The following is a 22,173-nucleotide window of genomic DNA, read 5'->3' on the forward strand; positions in this document are numbered from 1 at the left end:
ATAATTAAAATGGTTTTAGGGATTTGCCCGTTTGGAACTTCTGAACTCCTAGCCTCGCCCGAGGATCTCCAAACTGTCCTTTCTGTAGGCCAGACTACGTCCAGGATTACCCATAGAGCTGTTCCTCCTTCTCCCCAAATAGAAACACTTTACAATATCATCACCAAGAAGTGAAAATGCAGATGTGTTGTCAGCTTTCTTTTTGAAACTATAGGTGGCTCTGAAAAGAGCCTTTGTTTTACAACGTCCCTAACCTTGCTCCTCCTTATTTGGCCTTGTGGTGGCTCTCGGTCTTCTTGGGCAGCAGCACGGCCTGGATGTTGGGCAGGACGCCGCCCTGCGCGATGGTCACCCGGCCCAACAGCTTGTTGAGCTCCTCGTCGTTGCGGATGGCCAGCTGCAGGTGGCGCGGGATGATGCGCGTCTTCTTGTTGTCGCGGGCCGCGTTGCCCGCCAGCTCCAGGATCTCGGCCGTCAGGTACTCCAGCACGGCCGCCAGGTACACGGGCGCGCCGGCCCCGACCCGCTCGGCGTAGTTGCCCTTGCGGAGCAGGCGGTGCACACGGCCCACCGGGAACTGGAGGCCGGCCCGCGAGGAGCGCGTCTTGGCCTTGGCGCGAGCCTTGCCGCCCTGCTTGCCGCGTCCGGACATCACGACCTTAACTGCACTGAAAGTAGGTACCGAAGCCAAAGCCCAAGCCTGGCACTTTTTATAACCCCTGAGCGCGAAAAAGAGGGTTTTGCATTGGTTAAATTTGGGGCTTTATATTAACCAATGAAAATGCAACGTTGGGACCCTTGCGTTCTGATTGGGCAGAACTAACGTATGACGTTGCCCTGAAGAGTCACCAATCAGATAGCGGATTGTAATTTACGCCTTATTTGCATAAGGGCTTCTATATAAAAGGGGCAAACGGCACTGTGCTCACCTTCTTTATCTTTTTTTTCTTTCTTTGGGCGCTTTTCGTGTTTTCCCGGCCATGCCCGAACCGGCCAAGTCGGCTCCGGCCCCGAAGAAGGGCTCCAAGAAGGCGGTGACCAAGGCGCAGAAGAAGGACGGCAGGAAGCGCAAGCGCAGCCGCAAGGAGAGCTACTCGGTGTACGTGTACAAGGTGCTGAAGCAGGTGCACCCCGACACCGGCATCTCGTCCAAGGCCATGGGCATCATGAACTCGTTCGTCAACGACATCTTCGAGCGCATCGCGGGCGAGGCGTCGCGCCTGGCTCATTACAACAAGCGCTCGACCATCACGTCCAGGGAGATCCAGACGGCCGTGCGCCTGCTGCTGCCCGGGGAGCTGGCCAAGCACGCCGTGTCCGAGGGCACCAAGGCCGTCACCAAGTACACCAGCGCCAAGTAGACTTCCCAAGTAAGCGTGTTTAAAACTTAACCCAAAGGCTCTTTTCAGAGCCACTAAGTTGTCGGCAATAGAGCTGCAAATACGCGATCAGAATTTGGCTTGGGTTCAGGCAGTTGCTTGGAGGCCATTGTGAGGATTCCATTGCACTGAGTAATGCGTGCCGTGCTCGTAACCGCCTTTGGCCAGAAGGAAACCGGATAGACCGTGCGGTGTCCGCTGTGTGTATGTAGTAAACAGCTCCCTTAACGGACGTTAACACAAGTGTGTGTTTGTGAGCACAAAAGGATTCCTGCCTCTGGCGCGAAAGTGGATCGTTTGGTTGTGTGCGAGAGCGGCTTCCTGTTTAAATCCTAACAGCCTGGTCTTAACGGCCTTCCTCCGTTGCGGTTCTAGTCTGCGTTTATATATTATGAATTTAGTCCCCAGTGATCTCCCGAAATCGGCCTTTTAGCTCAGCAGTTTTGTCACGTCCGAGGCGGTTCCGCATGGCGGAAGGGACATTAAGTTGGCAGAACAATGCTTTCATCCAGCTTTAAAAACTTGGCTTCTCCGGCGCATGGGATCCGGGCCATGCCAGACTACCGTGGGGAGAAGTCTGCAAAGAAAAGAAAAACCGCTTGTTCTCCTGAGCTAGGAAATGGAATACTAGGGCACACACACACAAAGATAACCTGGCTAACCTGGCCAGCTTTCTAGTTTGTCATACATACCGCTAGAGAGATAAGCGATGGGTGGTATAATGGGGAGAAACAAGGGCACATAAGTAACAGGTGGAATCTTGTGCCTCCAATAATTTGAGCAAATTAAAGTCTGTGCAACTGTTTGTACGAGAACATTGTTCTGAGCTTTGTGACTTTTAAGCTACTAAATTCTCTGCTCTCCAGAGAGAATATGAAATCTGTGTGAAAAGAGTGAGAGAATAAAAGTGACTTTCTCAGGCCCACAATCAGACCTACTGCAGAAGAGACTGGAATGACTGGATCAGATTGGGATAGTCAGAGGCACATCTTGTACCTGTCCTGGCACTTCCCACAGTTCTCCACTAAAGGAAGGAAGGACCAGGACTGCAACCCACTCTTTGTGATGGCTTCTCTAGCTGCCCACAGTGCTTAAAAGTTACAGGTGTGGGTTATAGAATATAACATTTGTGAGTTGGTTATTTGACTTGGCTGTCAGTACCTGTATTTTGCCATTTTAAAATGAGAATAATAAAACCTATTTCAGAAGATTATTTCATGAGAGAATCCATGGAAAATATTTAGCACAAATTTGAGTAAACTATTATAGGCATGGTTTCTGCTCTTTCACTCTACCTTTGTCTTTTATTAATGCCTTGCAAAGTTTAGGCTTTCGGTTAACCAATCATTGCTTATTGAGAGAATAGAAAGATCTGTCTGTTATCAGTAATTTCAGAAAAGCCTTACTCTCCAAGCCAAATAATGAGATAAGCAGCCTAAATTTTTTTGTCTACTTACGCCTGCAGTTCTTTGGGGGAATTAAGGGAGAGGGAAATAACCCCTATAAGAATAGGCAGCATTTGCAAAAACTACCAAGAATATAAACACAGCATAATTAGATGTGACTCCAAAATAGCCCAAAAGCTTGTAAGAAACTAAGCTATTCTATTATAATCAGAGAAATGCAATTTAAATACACGAAGATTTAGTTTAGCAAACGCTGACTGGAAAAACATTTTAGTCTGCCCTTAGTGAAACGTTGAGGATGGGGAGTAACGGGAACTGAGTACCTGTGGAATATGGGGGTGTAAACTAGAAGTACAACCCTGGAAAGCAAGTTGCTCTTTTCGTGTTGAAAATACACAGACCGCAGTATCAAGCAATCCCACTCCTAGGTCCGCAACCCGAGAAGACGTACAGCCGTGTGCAATGCCCATAGCAGTGCGATTTGTACCAGGGGAGCACAGCAACTTGAATTTCTAGCGTAGAAATGGATATTTGTGTTTTGCAGCGTAGAGAGGTACATTTTCCAGGACCCCTGCGAGAGCTCTCTGCAACTCCTTAACAAACACCGCCGTTTTTCAAGGTTCCCAGTGAGTGGATCCTATTCCTTCGCTTAGACCCTTCGCTCTGACAATATACTCAACAGAAGGTTAGTGTTGGGCCCGGACCTTCACATCTAAGGCCTCCGGAGTCTTAAAACTTTTTTGACTCGACTAATGATCCAGGATTCACCAGATTCCATGCGATTCCACCCCGCAGCGAAAAGCCGTTGGTGAGCAGAGGCTGCGGCCCCCGGCCACCTAGTGCCATTCTTTGCCCGCGTTCTCAACGCCCCACGCGAACCTGTATCTTACAAGCCGCAGCAGGAACTTACACCAGCCAGTCTGGAGACAAGCACTAGAGCTCTTTCAGGGAAAACTTGGGGGCCCTGAAAAGGGCCTTTGTGTTTGGAAATACGGTGGGTCGTGGGTGCTCAGCCCCCGAAGCCGTAGAGGGTGCGGCCCTGGCGCTTGAGCGCGTAGACCACGTCCATGGCCGTGACCGTCTTGCGCTTGGCGTGCTCCGTGTAGGTGACGGCGTCCCGGATCACGTTCTCCAGGAACACCTTGAGCACCCCGCGGGTCTCCTCGTAGATGAGGCCGGAGATGCGCTTGACGCCGCCGCGCCGGGCCAGCCGCCGGATGGCGGGCTTGGTGATGCCCTGGATGTTGTCGCGCAGCACCTTGCGGTGGCGCTTGGCGCCCCCCTTGCCCAGACCCTTCCCGCCCTTGCCGCGACCAGACATTTCCCGGCAACCTAGCGCACAAAAGTGCAGGACAGGTGCGCGGCTCCTTTTTATAGGTACCCTCTGCGGACCGGAGTGAAAACCGGAGGCTCTGGGGCGGGCGGTGCGTCCGGGCTGGAGGAGGGATCTAGAAAGGACACGCCCGCCGCTATGCTGCTCCCTTTGTTCTCCGGCCCTCGTTCCCCTCCAGACCTAAGGCTATTTTCTTTTTCTAACGCTATTTACATAAGACTGTACCATTTTGTAAAGGTTTTCTCCTTGTTATGGGGGGGGGGAGGGAGGGTTTATGTCCCAAACCTAACTTCCTAGAAGTAGAACAACATGTGCTCATAAAATAGAGATTTTAAGATCTTCCAGGTATGTGGCTAAATTCCACCAAAGGTGTACCGAGTTTCATTTTCAACAGCAGTTCCTATTATCTCTTACTAATGAGTAGAACCATTTAAGAGAAACTAATTTGAAGAAATTAATTGTTCATATATTGAATAGTTCACTTAAAATTATTTCTTGAATTTTCGCTGTTCTGCTGATCAGTCTATTTGTACTGCTGAAATATTATACTTATTTGTAACATTGAAAATTATCTTTGTATTTGGCTCTACATTTATTATGGTAAATTAGTTATCTTTGAAATATTGTGTCCTCCTAACCTGAAAAATACTGAATCTCTCTATCAATCTAGGTCCTTAAGTGTATCTCAGTAGTGGGGTTTTTTTTCTAGATAAAATATAATTTTAAAAACTTTTTTGAGCTTTCATTAATGGCAAGAACAAATAATTTGTCATTAATGAACAAGTAGAAAATTCAGGGAAATCAGAAAAAGAAAGTATACTTTGATCTATCTAAGAAAATCTTTATTAAAAGAATATACTTAATATTATATACTTAGTTAAAAATATATATAATTTTACTATTGCTTAACTTCTGAGAAATTTTAATCACTTTTTTCGGCATTAGCATGTTATCCCCTTGTTGTCCAATTATTTTCTTGCTGTCGTTTATTTCAGTGAGTTACTTTTAACAATGTTGCATTATGGTATTTCTAAAGTATTCCATTTAAATTTCATAAAATAAAAATAATTTTAAATGTCATTAAAATATTGAAATTTTTTCCTGCATTTATGTTGCAATAAAAGAAAACTTGCCAAACACTTGAAGAAACTGATTCAGACAGTGGGAGGCAAATTCAGTGTATTTTATGGAGGGGGGATAGTATAGGTTAATTTAAGGGCAAATACAAATAGAAAATAAGAGACTTACTTCTCCCTGAGGGTCCCTCTATTTTCCTTTTCCTCTTTCAGGATTTCTTTCTCTGTCCTTTCCAAATGTATGTAAATCCTTTTGATGGCTAAATAAGTCTTTGGCCAGCCTCTTAACTCAGGAACTTTCCTCAAGGATCTTCGAGACCTTTTTGGAAATGTAATCATCAAGGAAAACAGTACTCTGCCAGTTGCTTGAAAGGGAATTGGACCTAACTTCAGCTGGCATCTGAGTCCACAGTGCAAAACCTATCTAATGTAAAAGGTTGTGTCCCCTTGGTTCTAAGAAAGTGGTATTTCTCTCTGTCTTTGCCATCTCTTTCGAAGATTGCCAGTGATGAACACAATATTCTGACTTTATGCTTATTGAACAATACAATTGTTTTCTTTTTCTTCCTTATACTTCCCCAGCATTAGTTCATTGGAATACATTTTAGAGACCCTCCTTTCTCTACTTTAAAAATCTGTAAAATTCCACCAACCTGTAGCCTCACTCTTTCTCTGATTTCTTGGATATTTGCATGGCCTCTAGTCATGATAAAGGTAGCAATGGATGGATGTCTGAAAAGTTGGTCAGGCTCTTTATCGTTTATGAAACTGAGAGGCAACGGCATTTATTTTTCTATAAACCTACAGTATATTGTTTTGTAAAAAATGCAAAGCTATTTGGGCTGTTTTCTAATACTAACTGACTTTAATAGATGAAGATAAACTTCAGGCAAATCAAGGTACTTTCCTTGTGTTTTCCACAGTTGAAGGGTAGCCGACTGTGCCACCTGAACTGTTTGTCATAAGGCTGACTTTGAACTGATTATTTTTGAGAAATAGCATATACAGGAGGATGTCTAAAAATACAAGTAACTTTTTAGTAAGAGACATTTACATTTATAAAGGAAACTGCCATTTCTAAGTACCAGGAAGGAAGACTATAAATAACAGGAGAATTTTAATGGAGAAGACACCACTTTAATGTGTTTATCCTGCTTTTCCTGGTATCTTCCCATAACTGTCCCCCCTCCCCCCACCCCAACACATGCCCCTTTCTTTTGGCTTTAGCAGGAGATGGTATATAAGGTGCCGGCTTGGCCATCTTGGGGAGTTTATTCATTTTTCCTGTTTCCCATGTCTGTATGAGGTATACGTGTTGATAAAATTTGGTTGTTTTTCTCGTAATAATCTGTCCTTTATTACGTGAATCTCAGCCCAGAACTGAAACAGGTAGGGGGACAATTCTTTTCTCCTCCCCAACACAGGACACCTCAAAGCCGGCAGCAAGCTCTCTTAGTCACACTTGTAAAGTGCATCCTGTACCTAGCGATTGTCTACCGCTTCCTTTAGGCCAAGCCTCCACCGTCTCTCAAACAGACTACCACAGCAGTTTCCTAATTTATAGCCTTACTTCTGAACTACGCATTCACCACACACTTGCCTTAATGAACTTCCAAAGTTATGTAAGTTGGGTTATGCCATTCCCGTGTTCAAAACTTAGAATGGCCATTTAGAATGACTTGCAAGACTCAGCTTGGCATGATCTGACCTCTGCCTGTCTCTGTGAACACACTTTCTACCCCTGTTCCCTCTGCTCTTGATCTTTCTTACACATTCTTGATCTCAGACTTGATCTTTACCTTCCTTACGCTTTGTGCTCCTGCTGAAACATTTCATGTATACGATGGCTTCGGGTATTTGCATTATCTTCTTAGAAGACTTCTCCCAGCACAACTGTCAGAATGGCTACAACCAATGACCCAGGAAACAACAGACGTTGGTGAGGATGCAAAGCAAGGGGGACCCTCTTGTTCTGTGGGTGGGAATGCAGCTGGTGCAGCCGCTCTGCAGAACAGCATGGAGGCTCCTCAAAAAGCTGAAAGTAGAGCTACGCTAGGACCCAGCAATTGCACTCCTGGGTATTTACCCGAAGGACACAAAAATACGGAATCGAAGGGGTACGTGCAGCCCGATGTTTACAGCAGCATTGTCAACAATAGCCAAACTAGGGCAAGCACCCGAATGTCCATCGACTGATGACTGGATAAAGAAGTTGGGGGGCGCCTGGGTGGCTCAGTCGTTAAGCATCTGCCTTCGGCTCAGGGCGTGATCCCGGGGTCCTGGGTTTGAGCCCCACATCAGGCTCCTCCGCTGGGAGCCTGCTTCTTCCTCTCCCATTCCCCCTGCTTGTGTTCCCTCTCTCGCTGGCTGTCTCTCTGTCAAAAAAAAAAAAAAAAAAAGAAGAAGAAGAAGAAGTTGGCATATATACACTATGGAATAGTACTCAGCCTTCAAAAAGTATGAAATCTTGTCATTTGCAGTGATGTGGATGGAACTGGAGGGGATTGTGCTGAGCAAAGTCAGTCAGTCAGAGAAGGACAATTACCATGTGGTTTCACTCATATGTGGAATATAAGAAACAAAACAGATGAATATGGGGGGGACGGTGAGAGGCAGACAATAAAACAGACTCTTAACTATAAGGAGCAAACAGGGTTGTTGGAGGGGAGGTGTGGGGGAGGGATGGCCCAGTGGCGACGCGCATTAAGGAGGGCCCTTGTGGTGATGGGCACCGGGCGCTGTGTGTAAGTGACGAATCACTAAATTCTAACTCCGGCTACTGATCTAATATTACACTCTGTGTTAACTGGAATTTAAATAAAAGATTGAAACACAAACAAACCAAAAAAAGAAATATTTTCCCCAAAAGAACAGCATAATTTACCACCTGGTATTATTCAAATCTCTGCTTAAATACCATCTAGTCAGAATTTTTCCGGGGTCATTGTAGTGGGTTGAATTGTGTCCCTTCTCTCACCCCCAGTTTATGTCTACCTGGTTTCCTCAGAATGTCACTTTATTTAGAAATAAGGTTTTTGCAGATATAATTATTACAGATCTTGAGATGAAATCATGCTGGATTTAGCATGGGCCTTAAATCTAATGACTGGTGTCCTTACAAGGGAAGGGGAGGGCACAGAGATGCACAGGGACGAAGGCTACGTGACGCTCCACGTACACATTGGAGACAAGCCGCCGCAAGCCAACGTCAGGGATTCCGATCCACCACCAGGAGCCGGCACGAGGCACGGAATTTCTCCCTCAAAGCCGCTAGAAGGAACCAACCCTGGTAACTCCGTCGTCTTGAGCTGCTGGCCTGCAGAACTGGGTAAGAATACATTTCTGTTATCTAAAGCGTCCAGTTGGTGGTAAATTGTGACAAGCAGCCCAGGAAATGAGTATCGGCACCCAAAAGGGAAGACTCACAGCTCGCCTGTCTCTCCACAGTCCACGAACCTGATTTGGTTTTCCTGATGGCACTGATCACAACCTAAAATTTAATAGTTTTTAAGTTTATTTTGTTTCTTGCTGGAACACATATGCTATGAAGGCAAGGAAATTGTCTTGTTCACTTTGTATGTGCGATGTCAGTTGGGTGTGTCCTAGGACAGTCGTTGAAGCATTGAATGACTCCTCTTGAAAATAGGTGATATTTTTCCATTTTATGGAGAATTTTGTAATTTATTACCTTCTTCCTTGAAACTCATGTTTCCAAATTGACGCTACCATATTTTTGAGTCTAAAATGAGTGTAATGTAAAATTAATGTTACAAGTAGAGTTAGCATTTCTTTTTTGAGTGTTTCTTTTGTTAAAAAGAAAACCACGGCCCAAAATGGCTTCACTTAGGTTAAGGCTCCAAGTCAGCAAACCAGGGCTTAATACCTAATTGAACTGCAGTTTCAACCTTCCCCAGAAATGGACATTTTAACCAGTCAGTCAGAAATTTTCTGATAAGCACCAAAGAGGTGATCTGTCTCAGGGACCCCCTTCACCCCCAAAAGGAAGATGAGGTAATCTGCATGACCGGACCCCTGACCTTTCCCCTAAGAGGTGATCTGGCCTGAAACAATCCTTTTTCTTTTGTTTATACTTTCTTGTCTCACCCTTCTAATAAGAAGAATGTTTTATGAAACATTCCATTTTCTACAGCTCCTCAGATGCTGCCCAGTCCGGGAATCAATTAATGAAGTCCGTTAGAGCTTCAAATGGACTTGGTTGAATGTTATTTTTTTAACAGATTATTGGCACATAATGGTCTATTGTGCTTGCCTACTTAGGTGTTTTAGGTTTGATGAAATTCGGTACTAAATGCTGTAGTCACCATGAACGTATGTGCGTTTGACCAAATAGCTCTTCGGAATAAACCCATAGAGATTCATCTTAGCCAAAAAACATTTTTAAAAGATTTTATTTATTTGACAGGGAGAGAGAGCACAAGCCAGGGGAGCAGCAGGCAGAGGGAGAGGGAGAAGCAGGCTCCCCGCTGAGCAAGAGCCCAGCGTGGAGCTCAATTCCAGGACCCTGGGATCATGACTGGAGCCGAAGGCAGATGCTTTACTGACTGAGCCACCCAGGCGCCTCTTGACCACATTTTTGTTGGAGAATCCAGTCTTCTCATCCTGTACCAGATGGACATTCAGAAGAAAAGTGATGCACTCCAGAAGGAAAGTGACGATGTCACCAGCTAGGGCCCAAGACCTGACCTTTGCTGCCCACCTGCCTGTAACCCCTGACGTCTGTCCCACATTTTCCTGTAGCTCTTCTTCCCAGCTGGTCTCTGATCTCACGCAACAGACCTGGGGGGCAGAGTATCCCCTGGCAGAAAGTGAAACTACCCGTCAAGTATTAACAACTGCCCAGACCACCCAGACCAGTTTGAACTTATCCCGACTCCGGCCTGTGCAGGTGGACCACGGAGTGACCCAGGGAGTGACCAACAGTGACCTGTGCCTCATTATCATACTAGAATCTGCCCAAGGAGGAGCACAAGGCTCATTTACATAACACACAATGTGTGTCTAGGCATGTTTCTTTAAGGCGCATGGGCGACCTTACGCCTGCCTCTACATACAATGACGAGTCATCTTCCTACATATTCATCCAAACCCGAAATAAAAGGAACCCACTCAGCCTTCTTGGGGAGTCACGGCTTTGGAAGTTCTTGTGACCTCCTTATTTGCTGCAGATAAAGTTTCCCTTGTGGGACAACTCACCTGGTGCAGTTTCTTTCTTTTTAAGATTTTATTTATTTGAGAAATAAGGCGGGGGATGGTGGGGAGCAGAGGGAGAGGGACAAGCAGACTCCGTGCTTATCGCGGAGCCAGGGGCTCGATCCCAGCCAGGAGATCATGACCTGAGCTGAAGTCAAGAGCCGGGTGCTTAACCGACTGAGCCACCTGGTGCCATTTCTATCTGTGACTCCCGAGGAATGAACTCCCACATGACTTCCCTTACAACGATATAGGTTTTCTGTGTTTTTTCTGTTTGCTTTTGGATGTCATTCCACATGAGAGCAATCCAGGCCTTCTATTCCCCTTTGATTTGGGTTGCAGCTCACAAATAAATTGATAAGGGAACATACAGGGAAAGGAGCAGAATCCTGGCAAGGCAAGGGCGGGTCTCAGGCTAAAGGAAGGACTGATCATCGTCCTTCCCTCCTCTTTCCTCCGTCCCCTCTCCCCCCAGTTTCCCCAGCATGCCCACATGGTTTTCTTAATGTCTCCCTGCACTATTCTAAAAAGTCAACAAGCCTATGCAACTTGAAATGAATAGAACATCCAAACTGTGTTTAATGGATAGATAAATGTCTACAAATATAAGAAAAAGTGCTCAATTACATTAACCCAGAAGATTAGATTTAAAATGGGAAAAAAGCCTTAAAAGTATTGTAAAGAGAGACCTTTCATTTGCTTTAAACTTTTGTTTAGCAATATTCTGTGTATCATTTAGAAATATAATGCAGATTTCAGATTTATTAATACAGACCTACTACTGTACTAACAAATACAAATACTAGCATTAGGTACTGAAAGGTAGCAGAACAGGCCACCCCAAAATATTCCACTCTGGCATAAGGTTGATTTTGAGCTGAAGGCATTTGAGATGAAGCAGACAGAAGAAACGCTCCTTGTCTTCCTGCTTATTTCTCTGAAGCAGGAAGTAGATTTACAAAGCTGTCCCTCCTTCCCTCTCTACCAGGAAGGACAAAGGTTCATTCCAGTGTCAGGGTAGGCAGTTAGTGAGTGCTCTCACAGGATGCCTGGAGGCCAGCAAGGAGGAGGCCACGGGGAAGGTCAGAGGCCTGTACTGGCCGCATCCACGAGCAGCCGGATCCCACCAGACAGGCCCAAGATGGCGGCGCCTCGACAGGAAACCCCTGAGCGAGTGAGGAGGAAAAAGCGGGAAACCCTGCTTCCGGCCCACGTAACAAATACCCCGCCCCCTAGTCCACAGCTGTCAGTAAAAGATAGGAACCCAGCCCCCAGGACGCACAGCTCGCTCTGTTTCGAGCTCACCATGCTCTCACATCTTGAGAGTGTACCTTTGCTTTAATAAACTCCTGCTTGTACCCATCATACACTGTGTTGTGTTTGCTCTTGAATCCTTTCTCTTGAGGAGACCAAGGACCTTCTGCGACATCTTTGATATGGGTTGGGTCCAGACCTCAGGGCCCAGGGTCTCCCAGTTTACCCAGCAACACCCGTAGACGGCTTTAGACTCTTATCAGTGGAGAAGGCACCAACTTATATCTGCCTAACAAACTTTATTTTTGTTTTCCTGGTAGTCTTCCCATAACTGACTTCCCCTCACCTTTTGTCTTTGGCTTATAGTGGCGGAGGGCAGGATGCCCCAAAGATGCGCCACGTTGCCGAGATTATTGAGCTGAAGACAACAAAGACCCTGTGCACTTGAGAGAAACTTTTGTCCCTCCCTTAGCTACAGAGAAGAATCTAAATTGGGTCTTTCCCCAGAAGGGGATTATTAACAGAGATAAATTTTAGCCGAGTGACCCATCTGTATGTCAGGGCAAACATCTAATTACCAAACTTCTGCTCTTCTTATTGCCCCATGAAGTGCATCCCTTTCCTTTGAAATCCCGGCCCCTTCTCCTTAGCTCAGAAGGAGATATATGCCTTCTTTTGCCTGTCTTTGGAATTTCCAGGTCTGTGTGGATTCCCTGTACAAATGCTATTAAATTAGATTTTTCTCCTGTTAATCTTTCTCAGGTCAAGTGGATTCTTGGTCCAGCCGGAAGGACCCTTGAAGGAGACAAGAATTCTTGCTCCCTGACAAGCTGAAGACAGTATTTAAACAGTATTTCTAAGGCACCTCGCGGGTTCCTCGTTGTCCCCAGTGTAGCTCCCATGCGTACACGAGGTACACATGTTAGAAAGGAGACAGCAGGCCCCAAATGGAGTCAGCGGTATAAGCCCCACATCAGCAAACCAAGATTTAATACCTAATCTAGTCCCAGTCTCACTCCGCGACTCCCCCCACCCCCCCACCCCCAGGAATGTAACCTTTAGCCAATTGCAATTAACCTAGTCTGCTAGTAAAATAATCCACCAATGGGGCCGTCCAATCCCTTTAGAGGGTGACCTTGCCTGAAACAATGCATTCTTTGCTAATAATTTTCTTTTTCTGCCGCCTTTCCACCTTCAAAAGCCTTTTCTTTTCTATAGCTCAGCAGAACTTTCTATGGCTGGACGGGATGCTTCCTGATCCATGAATTATTGAATAAACCCAATTTGACCTTTACCCAGTTGAATTTTTGTTGTTTAACAATGTTAATATTAAAACTTCTGTGTGTTTTTCTTTGGGAAAACTGTCTTTTATTATAGGGATCTCAGCCAAACACTCAGAAGAGTAGAGGAAAAATCATTTTTCTTTCCCTATGATTGGAAGACATACTTAAAGACAACAATTGAATAATGAGTAAAATCATTTGGGTCACAGCTTCTAATATGCCCATCAAAAAGTTAAATATTTTACCACGGGGGGGGGGTGCATTTGAGTGCCTATCATTGTTAGATACTGTTGTCAGCATTCATTTTTAATCCAAGAAGCCATATTTATACTAGGATTAGAAGCAGGTATATTTTACCTAAAAAAAAGTAGTTATATTTTAAGTACAAAAATAGGAACAAGGGTATGAATATTAATATGACATATTAATAGACTTTAGGTGTTAAAGAAATCCCATATAGGAAGGTGTGCTTTCAGGGAAAAAAATTATAATTAGGTTGAAAAGTCACGGGTAGGTCAACCAAATTTTAGAACACGGATTCTGAACCTGGAGTCCATATATGCCACAATACCGCTGAGGATAAAAATCCGGCCGTGCATGGTTGGGGGGGGCAGTGGTAGTGAGGAGAAACCCCAGGAGTTGGGATGGGGAAAAATATAATTTATCTCTGACTGATCTTTAGCATTTTTCTTTATAATGAATTTAGGCCACAAATCTCAGAACCTGTGAGTATGTCACCCAATGAAAATCACAGATAATCTCATCTCTCATAACAATTGCCAGATTATCTTGAACCGTTATTTGCTCGCTTAATTATTGATGGCAGTCATTAGGCTCGCCAAGATTGTATTATGTAATGTGCTCACTATTGAGGCACACGTGTCAGTCCTATCAAATTTATTCTTAAAAATACAGTGATAATTATGGGATGCATTTTTTGCAATGTTTGCATTTTATGCACTTCAAATATTATTCTGAGAAGGATTTCCATAAATGTCACCAGGCACCCAAGGGTGTCCATGACATTGAAGAAAAAAGTGCTAAGAATGCTTTTTTTTTTTCTTTTCTTTTTGAGATGACATCAGTTAAAGGAGTTCAGTGAACAGAAAGTAGGAGGCAAGATTCTGTGCTCTGGGCAGTAAAAACCTAGGCAGGGGTTTTCCTTATTTTGTTACAACAGCAACGAAAGTTAGGCGTGGTGCTCATCAACGGACCTTCCTCCTGGGAGGAGAGGCCGGGGGCTGTCAGAGCCCACCACCCGGATACTTCATTCCTAAGCAGCCCTTTGTCAAACCGTACCAGAATCCTCTACTTGAGAGTATCTTCCTTCCTCCACTGGCACCTTTAGGCCTGTAAGGCAGAACAGCCTGTGTGATGAGGGGCCCTTTACGTTTCAATGGCACTAGTTACTAGTTACGGGAAACATCCTTTAAATGTTTTGAGTAGTTTCAGGTGTGACAGAAATTGCCCTGAAGCAACAGCCCCGACGATTTTAGGCTCATCCCAAATGTGAGAAACTTTTCTCGGGCCCCAGAATGGCGTCATACCTACCAATGGATCCCAATATTGTATTCATTTGGCAACATCGAGGGTGGTGGTGAGAGCAGTGCCTCAAAGCATGTGTGTTAGGAAAAAATGGATGTGACTCTTGACAGCCTTTGGATGGGGGAAGACTGTCCTGTAATGAAGCTCTCCATTGACCTGTATGGAGCTGGATGTCCTTGGGCATGATGGTGACGCGCTTGGCGTGGATGGCGCACAGGTTGGTGTCCTCGAAGAGCCCCACCAGGTAGGCCTCGCACGCCTCCTGCAGCGCCATGACGGCCGAGCTCTGGAAGCGCAGGTCGGTCTTGAAGTCCTGCGCGATCTCGCGCACCAGCCGCTGGAACGGCAGCTTGCGGATCAGCAGCTCGGTGGACTTCTGGTAGCGCCGGATCTCGCGCAGGGCCACCGTGCCGGGCCGGTAGCGGTGCGGCTTCTTGACGCCGCCGGTGGCCGGCGCGCTCTTGCGGGCCGCCTTGGTGGCCAGCTGCTTGCCGCGCCATCTGCTAAACTCAGCCAGGGACGCTTTTATGCACCAGAAAACTTCACTGACAAAAGCTTGTAGCTGGGGGCGCGAACTCACTAGGCAAACAATTAGATTCTGCCCCGTTTGAAAAGGAATTTGCGGTAATTGGGAGAAGGCACCTTGTGTACCTTGTCTATCGTCCACTGCAGGTTTAGGCTTTCGTGCATGGTGTTGCTTTCAACCGGGATAGAGGACAGGTAAGAACGGCGCAATTTCGTACGTTTCATTTTCTCATTCAGTATAGAAACAAATGTTAAGCTCTTTTTCAGAAAATATAGGTGGCCCTGAAAAGAGCCTTTGGTTTGGACTCCGCTTACTCGAGCTACCGTAAACGGTCATATGGGCCACTACTTGCCCTTGGCCTTGTGGTGGCTCTCGGTCTTCTTGGGCAGCAGCACGGCCTGGATGTTGGGCAGGACGCCGCCCTGCGCGATGGTGACTTTGCCCAGCAGCTTGTTGAGCTCCTCGTCGTTGCGGATGGCCAGCTGCAGGTGGCGCGGGATGATGCGCGTCTTCTTGTTGTCGCGGGCCGCGTTGCCCGCCAGCTCCAGAATCTCGGCCGTCAGGTACTCCAGCACCGCTGCCAGGTACACGGGCGCGCCGGCCCCGACCCGCTCGGCGTAGTTGCCCTTGCGGAGCAGGCGGTGCACACGGCCCACCGGGAACTGGAGGCCAGCCCGCGAGGAACGCGTTTTCGCTTTGGCGCGAGCCTTGCCACCCTGCTTGCCACGTCCAGACATTATGACTTCAAACGTGTTGAAAGGGTAGGGGTAGCACTTTTTATAGCCCTTATTGGGCTTGAAAAAGAAAATTTTTCATTGGTTAAGATTGCAGCTTTATCTTACCCAATGGAAATGCAACTTTGGAACCCTTGCGTTCTGATTGGGCAGAACTAACGTCTGACGTTGCCCTGAAGAGTCACCAATCAGATAGCGGATTGTAATTTACGCCTTATTTGCATAAGAGGTTCTATATAAATGGGACCCATGACGTTTTCCTTCTGCTTTTTTTTTTCTTTTTTTAAAAGGAGTTTTGAGCCGTTGCGAATCATGCCTGAGCCAGCCAAGTCCGCGCCTGCCCCGAAAAAGGGTTCCAAGAAGGCGGTGACCAAGGCGCAAAAGAAAGATGGCAAGAAGCGCAAGCGCAGCCGTAAGGAGAGCTATTCCATCTACGTGTACAAGGTACTGAAGCAGGTGCACCCCGACACCGGCATCTCGTCCAAGGCCATGGGCATCATGAACTCGTTCGTCAACGACATCTTCGAGCGCATCGCGGGCGAGGCGTCGCGCCTGGCGCATTACAACAAGCGCTCGACCATCACGTCCAGAGAGATCCAGACGGCCGTGCGCCTGCTGCTGCCCGGGGAGCTGGCCAAGCACGCCGTGTCCGAGGGCACCAAGGCCGTCACCAAGTACACCAGCGCCAAGTAAATAGTGAGTTGGCTGCAAATCGAAAACTAACGGCTCTTTTCAGAGCCACCTATATTCTCAAGGAGAGAGCTGCTGCTTGCTTTCTGTGCTGGGCTCTTGTAACTGTTACTGTAATCACTGAGCAATGTCAGACTTTTCCTGTCGCGATAACTGAACGACAAACATTACCAGGCCCTGGCGAAGCTCTGGAGCTCCTTTGTGCAAAGTCACAATCCTCTGAGCTTTTCACTGTCCCTTAGGAACTATTAATCTTTAGGATTAAGTAACGCTGGTAAAGAAAGCTAAGCTCGAAGCAAGTTCAAATACTCTTCCAGTTATCTGTCGAGAGTAAAGAGTTGGGCGCGGGTGCAGGGGTTTCGCGGGCAGTTTGAATCTGCCGCGCTTCCTCTCCGCGCCCTGATTGGTAGCCGGCATCTGGGCGCGCCCGCGGGGGTGGATGCGCGGAGACCCGCGGCCGGTCCCGCCCCCTGGCCCAGCACACCGCAGCCCCCGGAGTGAACGTGCCTGGCGGTCCGTGCTGCTTTTCATTCCCCTCGTCTTTAGCGTTCTATCCTTGTGGGAATGATGTTTATAATTTTCCTCTTGGAATTTTCGTTGGAGAGAAAGGAGTTTGGAGGATGTCCTTTTCAGTCTGAGGAGTACCAGTGCTTTATTGCTAATTAGGGCGCCGCTTTCCCTTTGCCATATACCCATATAATGGAAAATACTACAAGGCGAGACCGTTGGGGGGGGGGGGGGGTCCAATGAAGGCAAAGAAGCTTGATGGCATTTATCCTAGACTCTGCTGGAACAAAAATCAGTGTTTGTTTTAAAGTTCCTTTTGTTGGTATTTTAAATCCTATGTTGGACGTTGCCTGGAACCAGCGAGGAAGATCAAAGAAACTCCGTGTCAGGTTGTAAGTAAGAACCAGTCGCCCAACGATTGTGCGTATTCAGTATCCTGTGTCTCTTAGCTTAAAAGCCTCGATGTGTAAAGCATTTGGAAGCTTCCACTACGGCTGGTTTGGGGTTTAGGTCATTTTAAATGAATTTAATTTAAATACATTACCTAATTTATCTAAAACGGACCTAAATCTAATACAGTGATAATGCGTAAAACACTATTTTGTTAAATCCAGTGTCAAATGTACAGTTCTTTGTTGACTCAGATCGTACTCCTGCGTCAATCTTGCCTGCTCTCCGAAATGTCCTTCCGTTTCTGAGCTGCTTCTAACGGTGTGTCCAGCATTTAGGAACTGCCTCCATACAGTTCCTCATATATGTCGGTTTGAATTGCTATTAACTGGTTTGTTGTATGTTTCCACATAGAAAATGTTCAGTCATGACAGGAAAAACAAAGAAGGAAGAGAAAGTTCTTTCCTTCATCTCCATCCCACACGAATGATAACTGAGTATCTGTAAATAAACAGAACATAAATAATTTTTGTCACTTCTGTGACGTGTCACATGAGCCCCCCGACCCTTTCCAATAGTCCAGGTAGTCCAATAGTCCAGACCTAATCCAAATAGTCAGATGATCATTTCCAAGCTAAATACTTTTTTTGTTGTTTGTCTTATAGGATATAGAAACCAGAATAAAAAGCCAGAATCTGTGGGAAAAGGACAGGGCTTGAGACAGAAGATGAGTCATAGGCAGTAGTCCGTTCCCAGATGAAAATTTGTAAAGACTCGAAAACTACAAAGTTGAAAAGATCCCAGCTAATTCTCCTCTTACTCAGAAAATTAAACTGCCTAAGCCGTAAACAAATCAGGTAAATAAATCGAATTTTCAACTTTGAGGTAATTTGCACCTTGATGGAATCCCCTTGTAAATAAGGCAAGGTTTTAATCCTTTCCTTGAAAAACTCTTATCACTTTAATCCATTGCTAATCAGCTCAGAAGAACTGGTTCAAAACGAAACTAACATGGTATGTCATTGAAAAAAATGTACATTGTGAAATATCATATCACAAAATAAGTAGATATTTGTTGCTCTAAGTACTTACGACTATTTGACAGGTCTTCCCCAGAAATCACAAACTAGAATGATGCCTAGAACGTCGTGTTAGAACTAGTTGGTTGTACATATCTTGTTTTCCAGCGATATCAAATGATTATATTTCATTTTTCTACTGTGTACATATTTCTTTTTAAACTAATCTCCAACAGTTGTTGAAATCAAGGCACCCCTTCCCCAGGGAGTTAATAGAGCCCCACTGACAAAGTCTATGGAGAGATCAGTGGCCCTATATCTAGAGATCATGCAGGTATCTACTTCCGTTATACCTTTGGTATGTTAAAGTTAATTCCATTGTAATGTAACTTTGGTTAATTTTATTTTCAAGTTTTGATAATATATGGTAAATTTCCAATTAGTAATAACTATATTTACAAACTGTCCATTGATTTGCATGAATTCTCCTAAGCTTTAATTTCGAAGTGTCACTTTTCTTGGTATTGCCCCCAAATGCTGGACGTGCGGCTCTCTTAAGCGTTTGTATTCATGACATGAAGGCACATTTGCATCCTGCACATAAATGTAGAGCGGAATTTTTGAATTTTAATAATAAAGAAAGGATTCCTTATTATTATATATTATATATGTATATATATTATATATAATAAAGAAGAACTTGTTTTGCACATTATTCATATGTGTTCTAGGCTGTGTAAATGCATCTGTTCTCACTTACTGTGGAAACTATACTACACACCGGACACTGGGAAACCCGACGAACACGTTGCTTGTGCTCCTGCTGTTCCTTGCACACCGTGGGATCTAGAGCTATGGTGCTTAGGTCAGCGTTTGATTGGCACATGGAAGCGACGTATCCCAGGCCCAGCCTGAGCAAGGACGGAAGGGAGAAAATAAGTGTTGGAGCAAGTAGCCCACTCTCCAGTTATTTCTACGTCCGAAACATAGTTATGCTTTTTATTTTTAATAACATGAGGAGTTTCCTATAAATTGTTGATTGAGAAAGACTATCCAGGTTGGAAACTAGGCCGTGGCACTTAAAATTTGCATTTACACATGACTTTAATTTCTCTAGCTTTTTTCCTCATTTAAAAAGGGGGTCTAGTAATGCTTCTGGTGAGTTCCCATTTTTCTTGTGCCTAGAACAACGCCTCGCATGTGGCAAGTATTCAACCTGTGTGATGTGACTTAGCAGCGGTATCAGAAACAGTGAGGACAACGTACCACTCAGGGTACAAAGACGAGGGTGAGAGAGGGGAATTGCTGCCCGTGGGAGGAGCATTGCATCTCACCGGTTACTTTTGCTGGAAAGAGAAGTGATCTAAGATACCGACCTAAACGGATTCATGTGTGTGGCTGATTCGTCTGGGGAGGAAAGATGGGAAGGGGCAAAAGTGGAGGAGGTTTGTTGACAAGTTTTGGAGAAGAGTGAGATGGATGAACTCAGAATGGTGCAGAGTATAGGAATAATGTTGGCCCACGCCAGTGCCAACCACGAAGTCCAGGCTTCCAAGGACGCTTTCGGTAACCAGGCAGACAACACCAACCGCATGCATGTCGCCAAGTTTCTTTTCTCAGCGCCCTTCTTACTGCCCCGGCAGTTTGTAAGCGAGGCGGCGAAGTGGTGCTAGGACAGGGTGCACGGGAGCGCTTCATACACGCTTAGCTCGGCAGAGCTGACCCGGAGGCGGACGCTGCCAAGTCACGTATCCTAGGACAAGTCTTCCTGGCTCCATTTTGTCCTGGATGAGGCAGATACGGACTTCACTGAGATAGACAATTATTCTAGATTTGGGGTGTTTCGCTCTCAGGCCGTTGCTAGCAAGCTTATCTATGAACTTATTGAATGCTTTATACCTCCTGTCTCACAACACCGTTTTGACCCGTTTCAGTACATTATAGAGAAGAGGAGGCAATGCGAAGACGGCCACGGGACTCACTACTCTAACGTGTAGCACAGCCTTCATGACGGCGGCCTTGTCAATTACTGGGAGGCTCAGGGAAAGCGGCATCTGGGAGTTTGGCAAGTCACTGGAGTTCTGTTCATCTGGGTAATGTATAGGGACTGAAGAGCGACAAAGAATAGCCCTAATTTCTGCCATTGCCAAAACACACTGGTTAAAGAAGAGAGAGGCAGAATTGGAGGGTCCGTCTGCTGCGAGGCTTAATCACCAGCTCAAACGACCTTCACTTTCCATCCTTGGATCTCAGGGCTTACTCTGTTGAGTTTATTGGCTTTTTGGTTTTTGTTTTTACAAGTTGTGGTATTCAAAGGAGGAATGCCTCTGCCAGTGGACGCTGAGATGACACTATTCAATTTTATTGACTTACCAAAAATGGTTCATTTTTTTATGTAAAGTTAAAGCAATTTTAATTCGATTCACTAGCTGGCTTAAGACATACGTGGTAAGTTTTGATTTGGGGGATTTTGGCCTTTGGATTCCTCTGTTGCTCAAACTTCTCTAAGTTTTTAATTTCCTTCTTCCTCTTGCACTTTCTCTTTCTAGGAGACGGGCCGATAACTGGAACAGAGGCAGTTTGCATGTTCTTTAAAAGGCTGTCATAAAAAATACACAATGAAAGCCAGTCCACTTAGTCTCAGAAATCTTCAAATACAAGTTAAACTACACTAATGTAAGTTACTATAACATTGATAAATACACAAATAAAGTTTCAATAATTCTTAAGAATTGGTCACCTGGTGAAATGGTTTTTAGATAACTGAGTTGAGAAAAATTGTCCTTTCTACCCATATTTGTCTATTTAACCTGATCACTGGTTTTTCTTTCCTTCTCCCTTAGCATTTTATTTAGGGTGTCTTGGTGTCACATAACTCTGCAAGTTACACAATATATAGATGGCCTCACAATAGAACCAGAAGAGCAGTGGATTCCAGATTATGAGCTATTTTCTATAGCTAAAAAGATTTTGCATGCTCTTAAAATTAGGACTGAGACACGCAAAATGGCAAATCATCATTGTTATGGAGAAGCAGTATGTGGAAAAGAGTGTATTTTGGTTTTTGGCCATCGTTTATTTCTTGATTTACAAAAATTAATTGAATTTCTGTATAACAACAAACTTTTTCAGAAATTATTAAATATATATATAGAACCACATAATAGCTGGGGTGCCTGGGTGGCGCAGTCGTTAAGCGTCTGCCTTGGGCTCAGGGCATGATCCCGGCGTTATGGGATCGAGCCCCACATCAGGCACCTCTGCTATGAGCCTGCTTCTTCCTCTCCCACTCCCCCTGCTTGTGTTTCCTCTCTTGCTGGCTGTCTCTGTCGACTAAATAAATAAAATCTTAAAAAAACAAACAAACCACATAATAGCTGCATTGTATGATTAAGAAGAAATCCAATGCTATCAGACTCTTATTTAAAGGTATTAAATGAAAAGATGTAATGTGTTCATGGACAGGAAATATTCAATAGCATAAAGATGTCAATTCTTCTAAAATCAGTATAATTATTCAAGGAAATTCCAGTCAAAACCGTAATGTTAGTTTTGGAATTTGGAAGTTAATTCTAACGTTTATTTGAAAAGCAAAGTGATAAAAAAAAAATCCAAGAAACCCAGTGAGAGGTTGAACATGGTTTAGTGATAAAAGACTTATATAATACTATGTCGTACTGCACAGAGATGGAAACACTTACCAACTGAATTCAATAGAAAGCCAAGGATCACATCTAATTTTTTGTTGAAACTTCACAAAAGAGAGGTGAGATTTCAGGTTAGTGAGGAAGAGTTGGGCTGCTCAAAAAATTTGGGGCAA

General features: G+C 45.0%; 6 protein-coding genes across 9 annotated transcripts; 2 read left to right on the forward strand and 4 right to left on the reverse strand.

Moving 5' to 3' along the window:
* Window positions 1–250: 250 nt before the first annotated feature.
* Window positions 251–676, reverse strand: LOC103665080 (histone H2A type 1-E-like). Its single transcript, XM_008692998.2, has one exon. It carries the CDS (start codon window positions 650–652, stop codon window positions 266–268), a length of 387 nt encoding a protein of 128 aa, XP_008691220.1. The 5' UTR covers window positions 653–676; the 3' UTR covers window positions 251–265.
* Window positions 677–936: 260 nt separating this feature from the next.
* Window positions 937–12,506, forward strand: LOC103665081 (histone H2B type 1-K-like). Of its 4 annotated transcripts, none has more exons than XM_008693001.2 (2): window positions 937–1,370; window positions 12,422–12,506. In XM_008693001.2, the coding sequence occupies exon 1, from the start codon at window positions 981–983 to the stop codon at window positions 1,359–1,361; it is 381 nt and encodes a 126-aa protein (XP_008691223.1). In that variant the 5' UTR covers window positions 937–980; the 3' UTR covers window positions 1,362–1,370; window positions 12,422–12,506. The 4 variants fall into 4 exon arrangements, with proteins under 4 accessions (XP_008691223.1, XP_040501118.1, XP_008691224.1 ...); XM_040645184.1 differs by lacking the exon at window positions 12,422–12,506 and adding an exon at window positions 8,317–8,331; XM_008693002.2 differs by lacking the exon at window positions 12,422–12,506 and adding an exon at window positions 3,405–3,485.
* LOC103665083 (histone H4) lies at window positions 3,711–5,210 on the reverse strand. Its single transcript, XM_008693003.2, has one exon. It carries the CDS (start codon window positions 4,104–4,106, stop codon window positions 3,795–3,797), a length of 312 nt encoding a protein of 103 aa, XP_008691225.1. The 5' UTR covers window positions 4,107–5,210; the 3' UTR covers window positions 3,711–3,794.
* On the reverse strand, window positions 9,681–15,177 carry LOC103665202 (histone H3.1-like). The gene is made up of 3 exons (XM_040644633.1): window positions 15,139–15,177; window positions 14,494–15,049; window positions 9,681–9,814 (listed from the first exon to the last, which is right to left on the reverse strand). Exons 1-3 carry the CDS (start codon window positions 15,175–15,177, stop codon window positions 9,810–9,812), a joined length of 600 nt encoding a protein of 199 aa, XP_040500567.1. The 3' UTR covers window positions 9,681–9,809.
* LOC103665085 (histone H2A type 1) lies at window positions 15,059–15,759 on the reverse strand. The gene has a single exon (XM_008693004.2). The coding sequence runs from the start codon at window positions 15,748–15,750 to the stop codon at window positions 15,358–15,360; it is 393 nt and encodes a 130-aa protein (XP_008691226.1). The 5' UTR covers window positions 15,751–15,759; the 3' UTR covers window positions 15,059–15,357.
* Window positions 15,760–16,021: 262 nt separating this feature from the next.
* Window positions 16,022–17,178, forward strand: LOC103665086 (histone H2B type 1-J). The gene has a single exon (XM_008693005.2). The coding sequence runs from the start codon at window positions 16,060–16,062 to the stop codon at window positions 16,438–16,440; it is 381 nt and encodes a 126-aa protein (XP_008691227.1). The 5' UTR covers window positions 16,022–16,059; the 3' UTR covers window positions 16,441–17,178.
* The last annotated feature ends 4,995 nt before the right edge of the window (window positions 17,179–22,173 follow it).

The sequence above is a fragment of the Ursus maritimus genome, unplaced genomic scaffold (genome assembly GCF_017311325.1).
Source record: "Ursus maritimus isolate PB19 unplaced genomic scaffold, ASM1731132v1 scaffold_30, whole genome shotgun sequence".
NCBI classification, from domain to species: Eukaryota; Metazoa; Chordata; class Mammalia; order Carnivora; family Ursidae; genus Ursus; species Ursus maritimus.

What these genes read in the sequence shown, in the direction of transcription:
- LOC103665080 (XM_008692998.2), bottom strand. Translation starts at nt 652, where the DNA reads ATGTCCGGACGCGGCAAGCAGGGCGGCAAGGCTCGCGCCAAGGCCAAG.
- LOC103665081 (XM_008693001.2), top strand. Translation starts at nt 981, where the DNA reads ATGCCCGAACCGGCCAAGTCGGCTCCGGCCCCGAAGAAGGGCTCCAAG.
- LOC103665083 (XM_008693003.2), bottom strand. Translation starts at nt 4,106, where the DNA reads ATGTCTGGTCGCGGCAAGGGCGGGAAGGGTCTGGGCAAGGGGGGCGCC.
- LOC103665202 (XM_040644633.1), bottom strand. Translation starts at nt 15,177, where the DNA reads ATGCACGAAAGCCTAAACCTGCAGTGGACGATAGACAAG. An exon ending in TGCAGTGGACGATAGACAAG is followed by an intron (nt 15,050 to 15,138) that starts GTACACAAGGTG and finishes TCGCGCCCCCAG; the next exon opens with CTACAAGCTTTTGTCAGTGA.
- LOC103665085 (XM_008693004.2), bottom strand. Translation starts at nt 15,750, where the DNA reads ATGTCTGGACGTGGCAAGCAGGGTGGCAAGGCTCGCGCCAAAGCGAAA.
- LOC103665086 (XM_008693005.2), top strand. Translation starts at nt 16,060, where the DNA reads ATGCCTGAGCCAGCCAAGTCCGCGCCTGCCCCGAAAAAGGGTTCCAAG.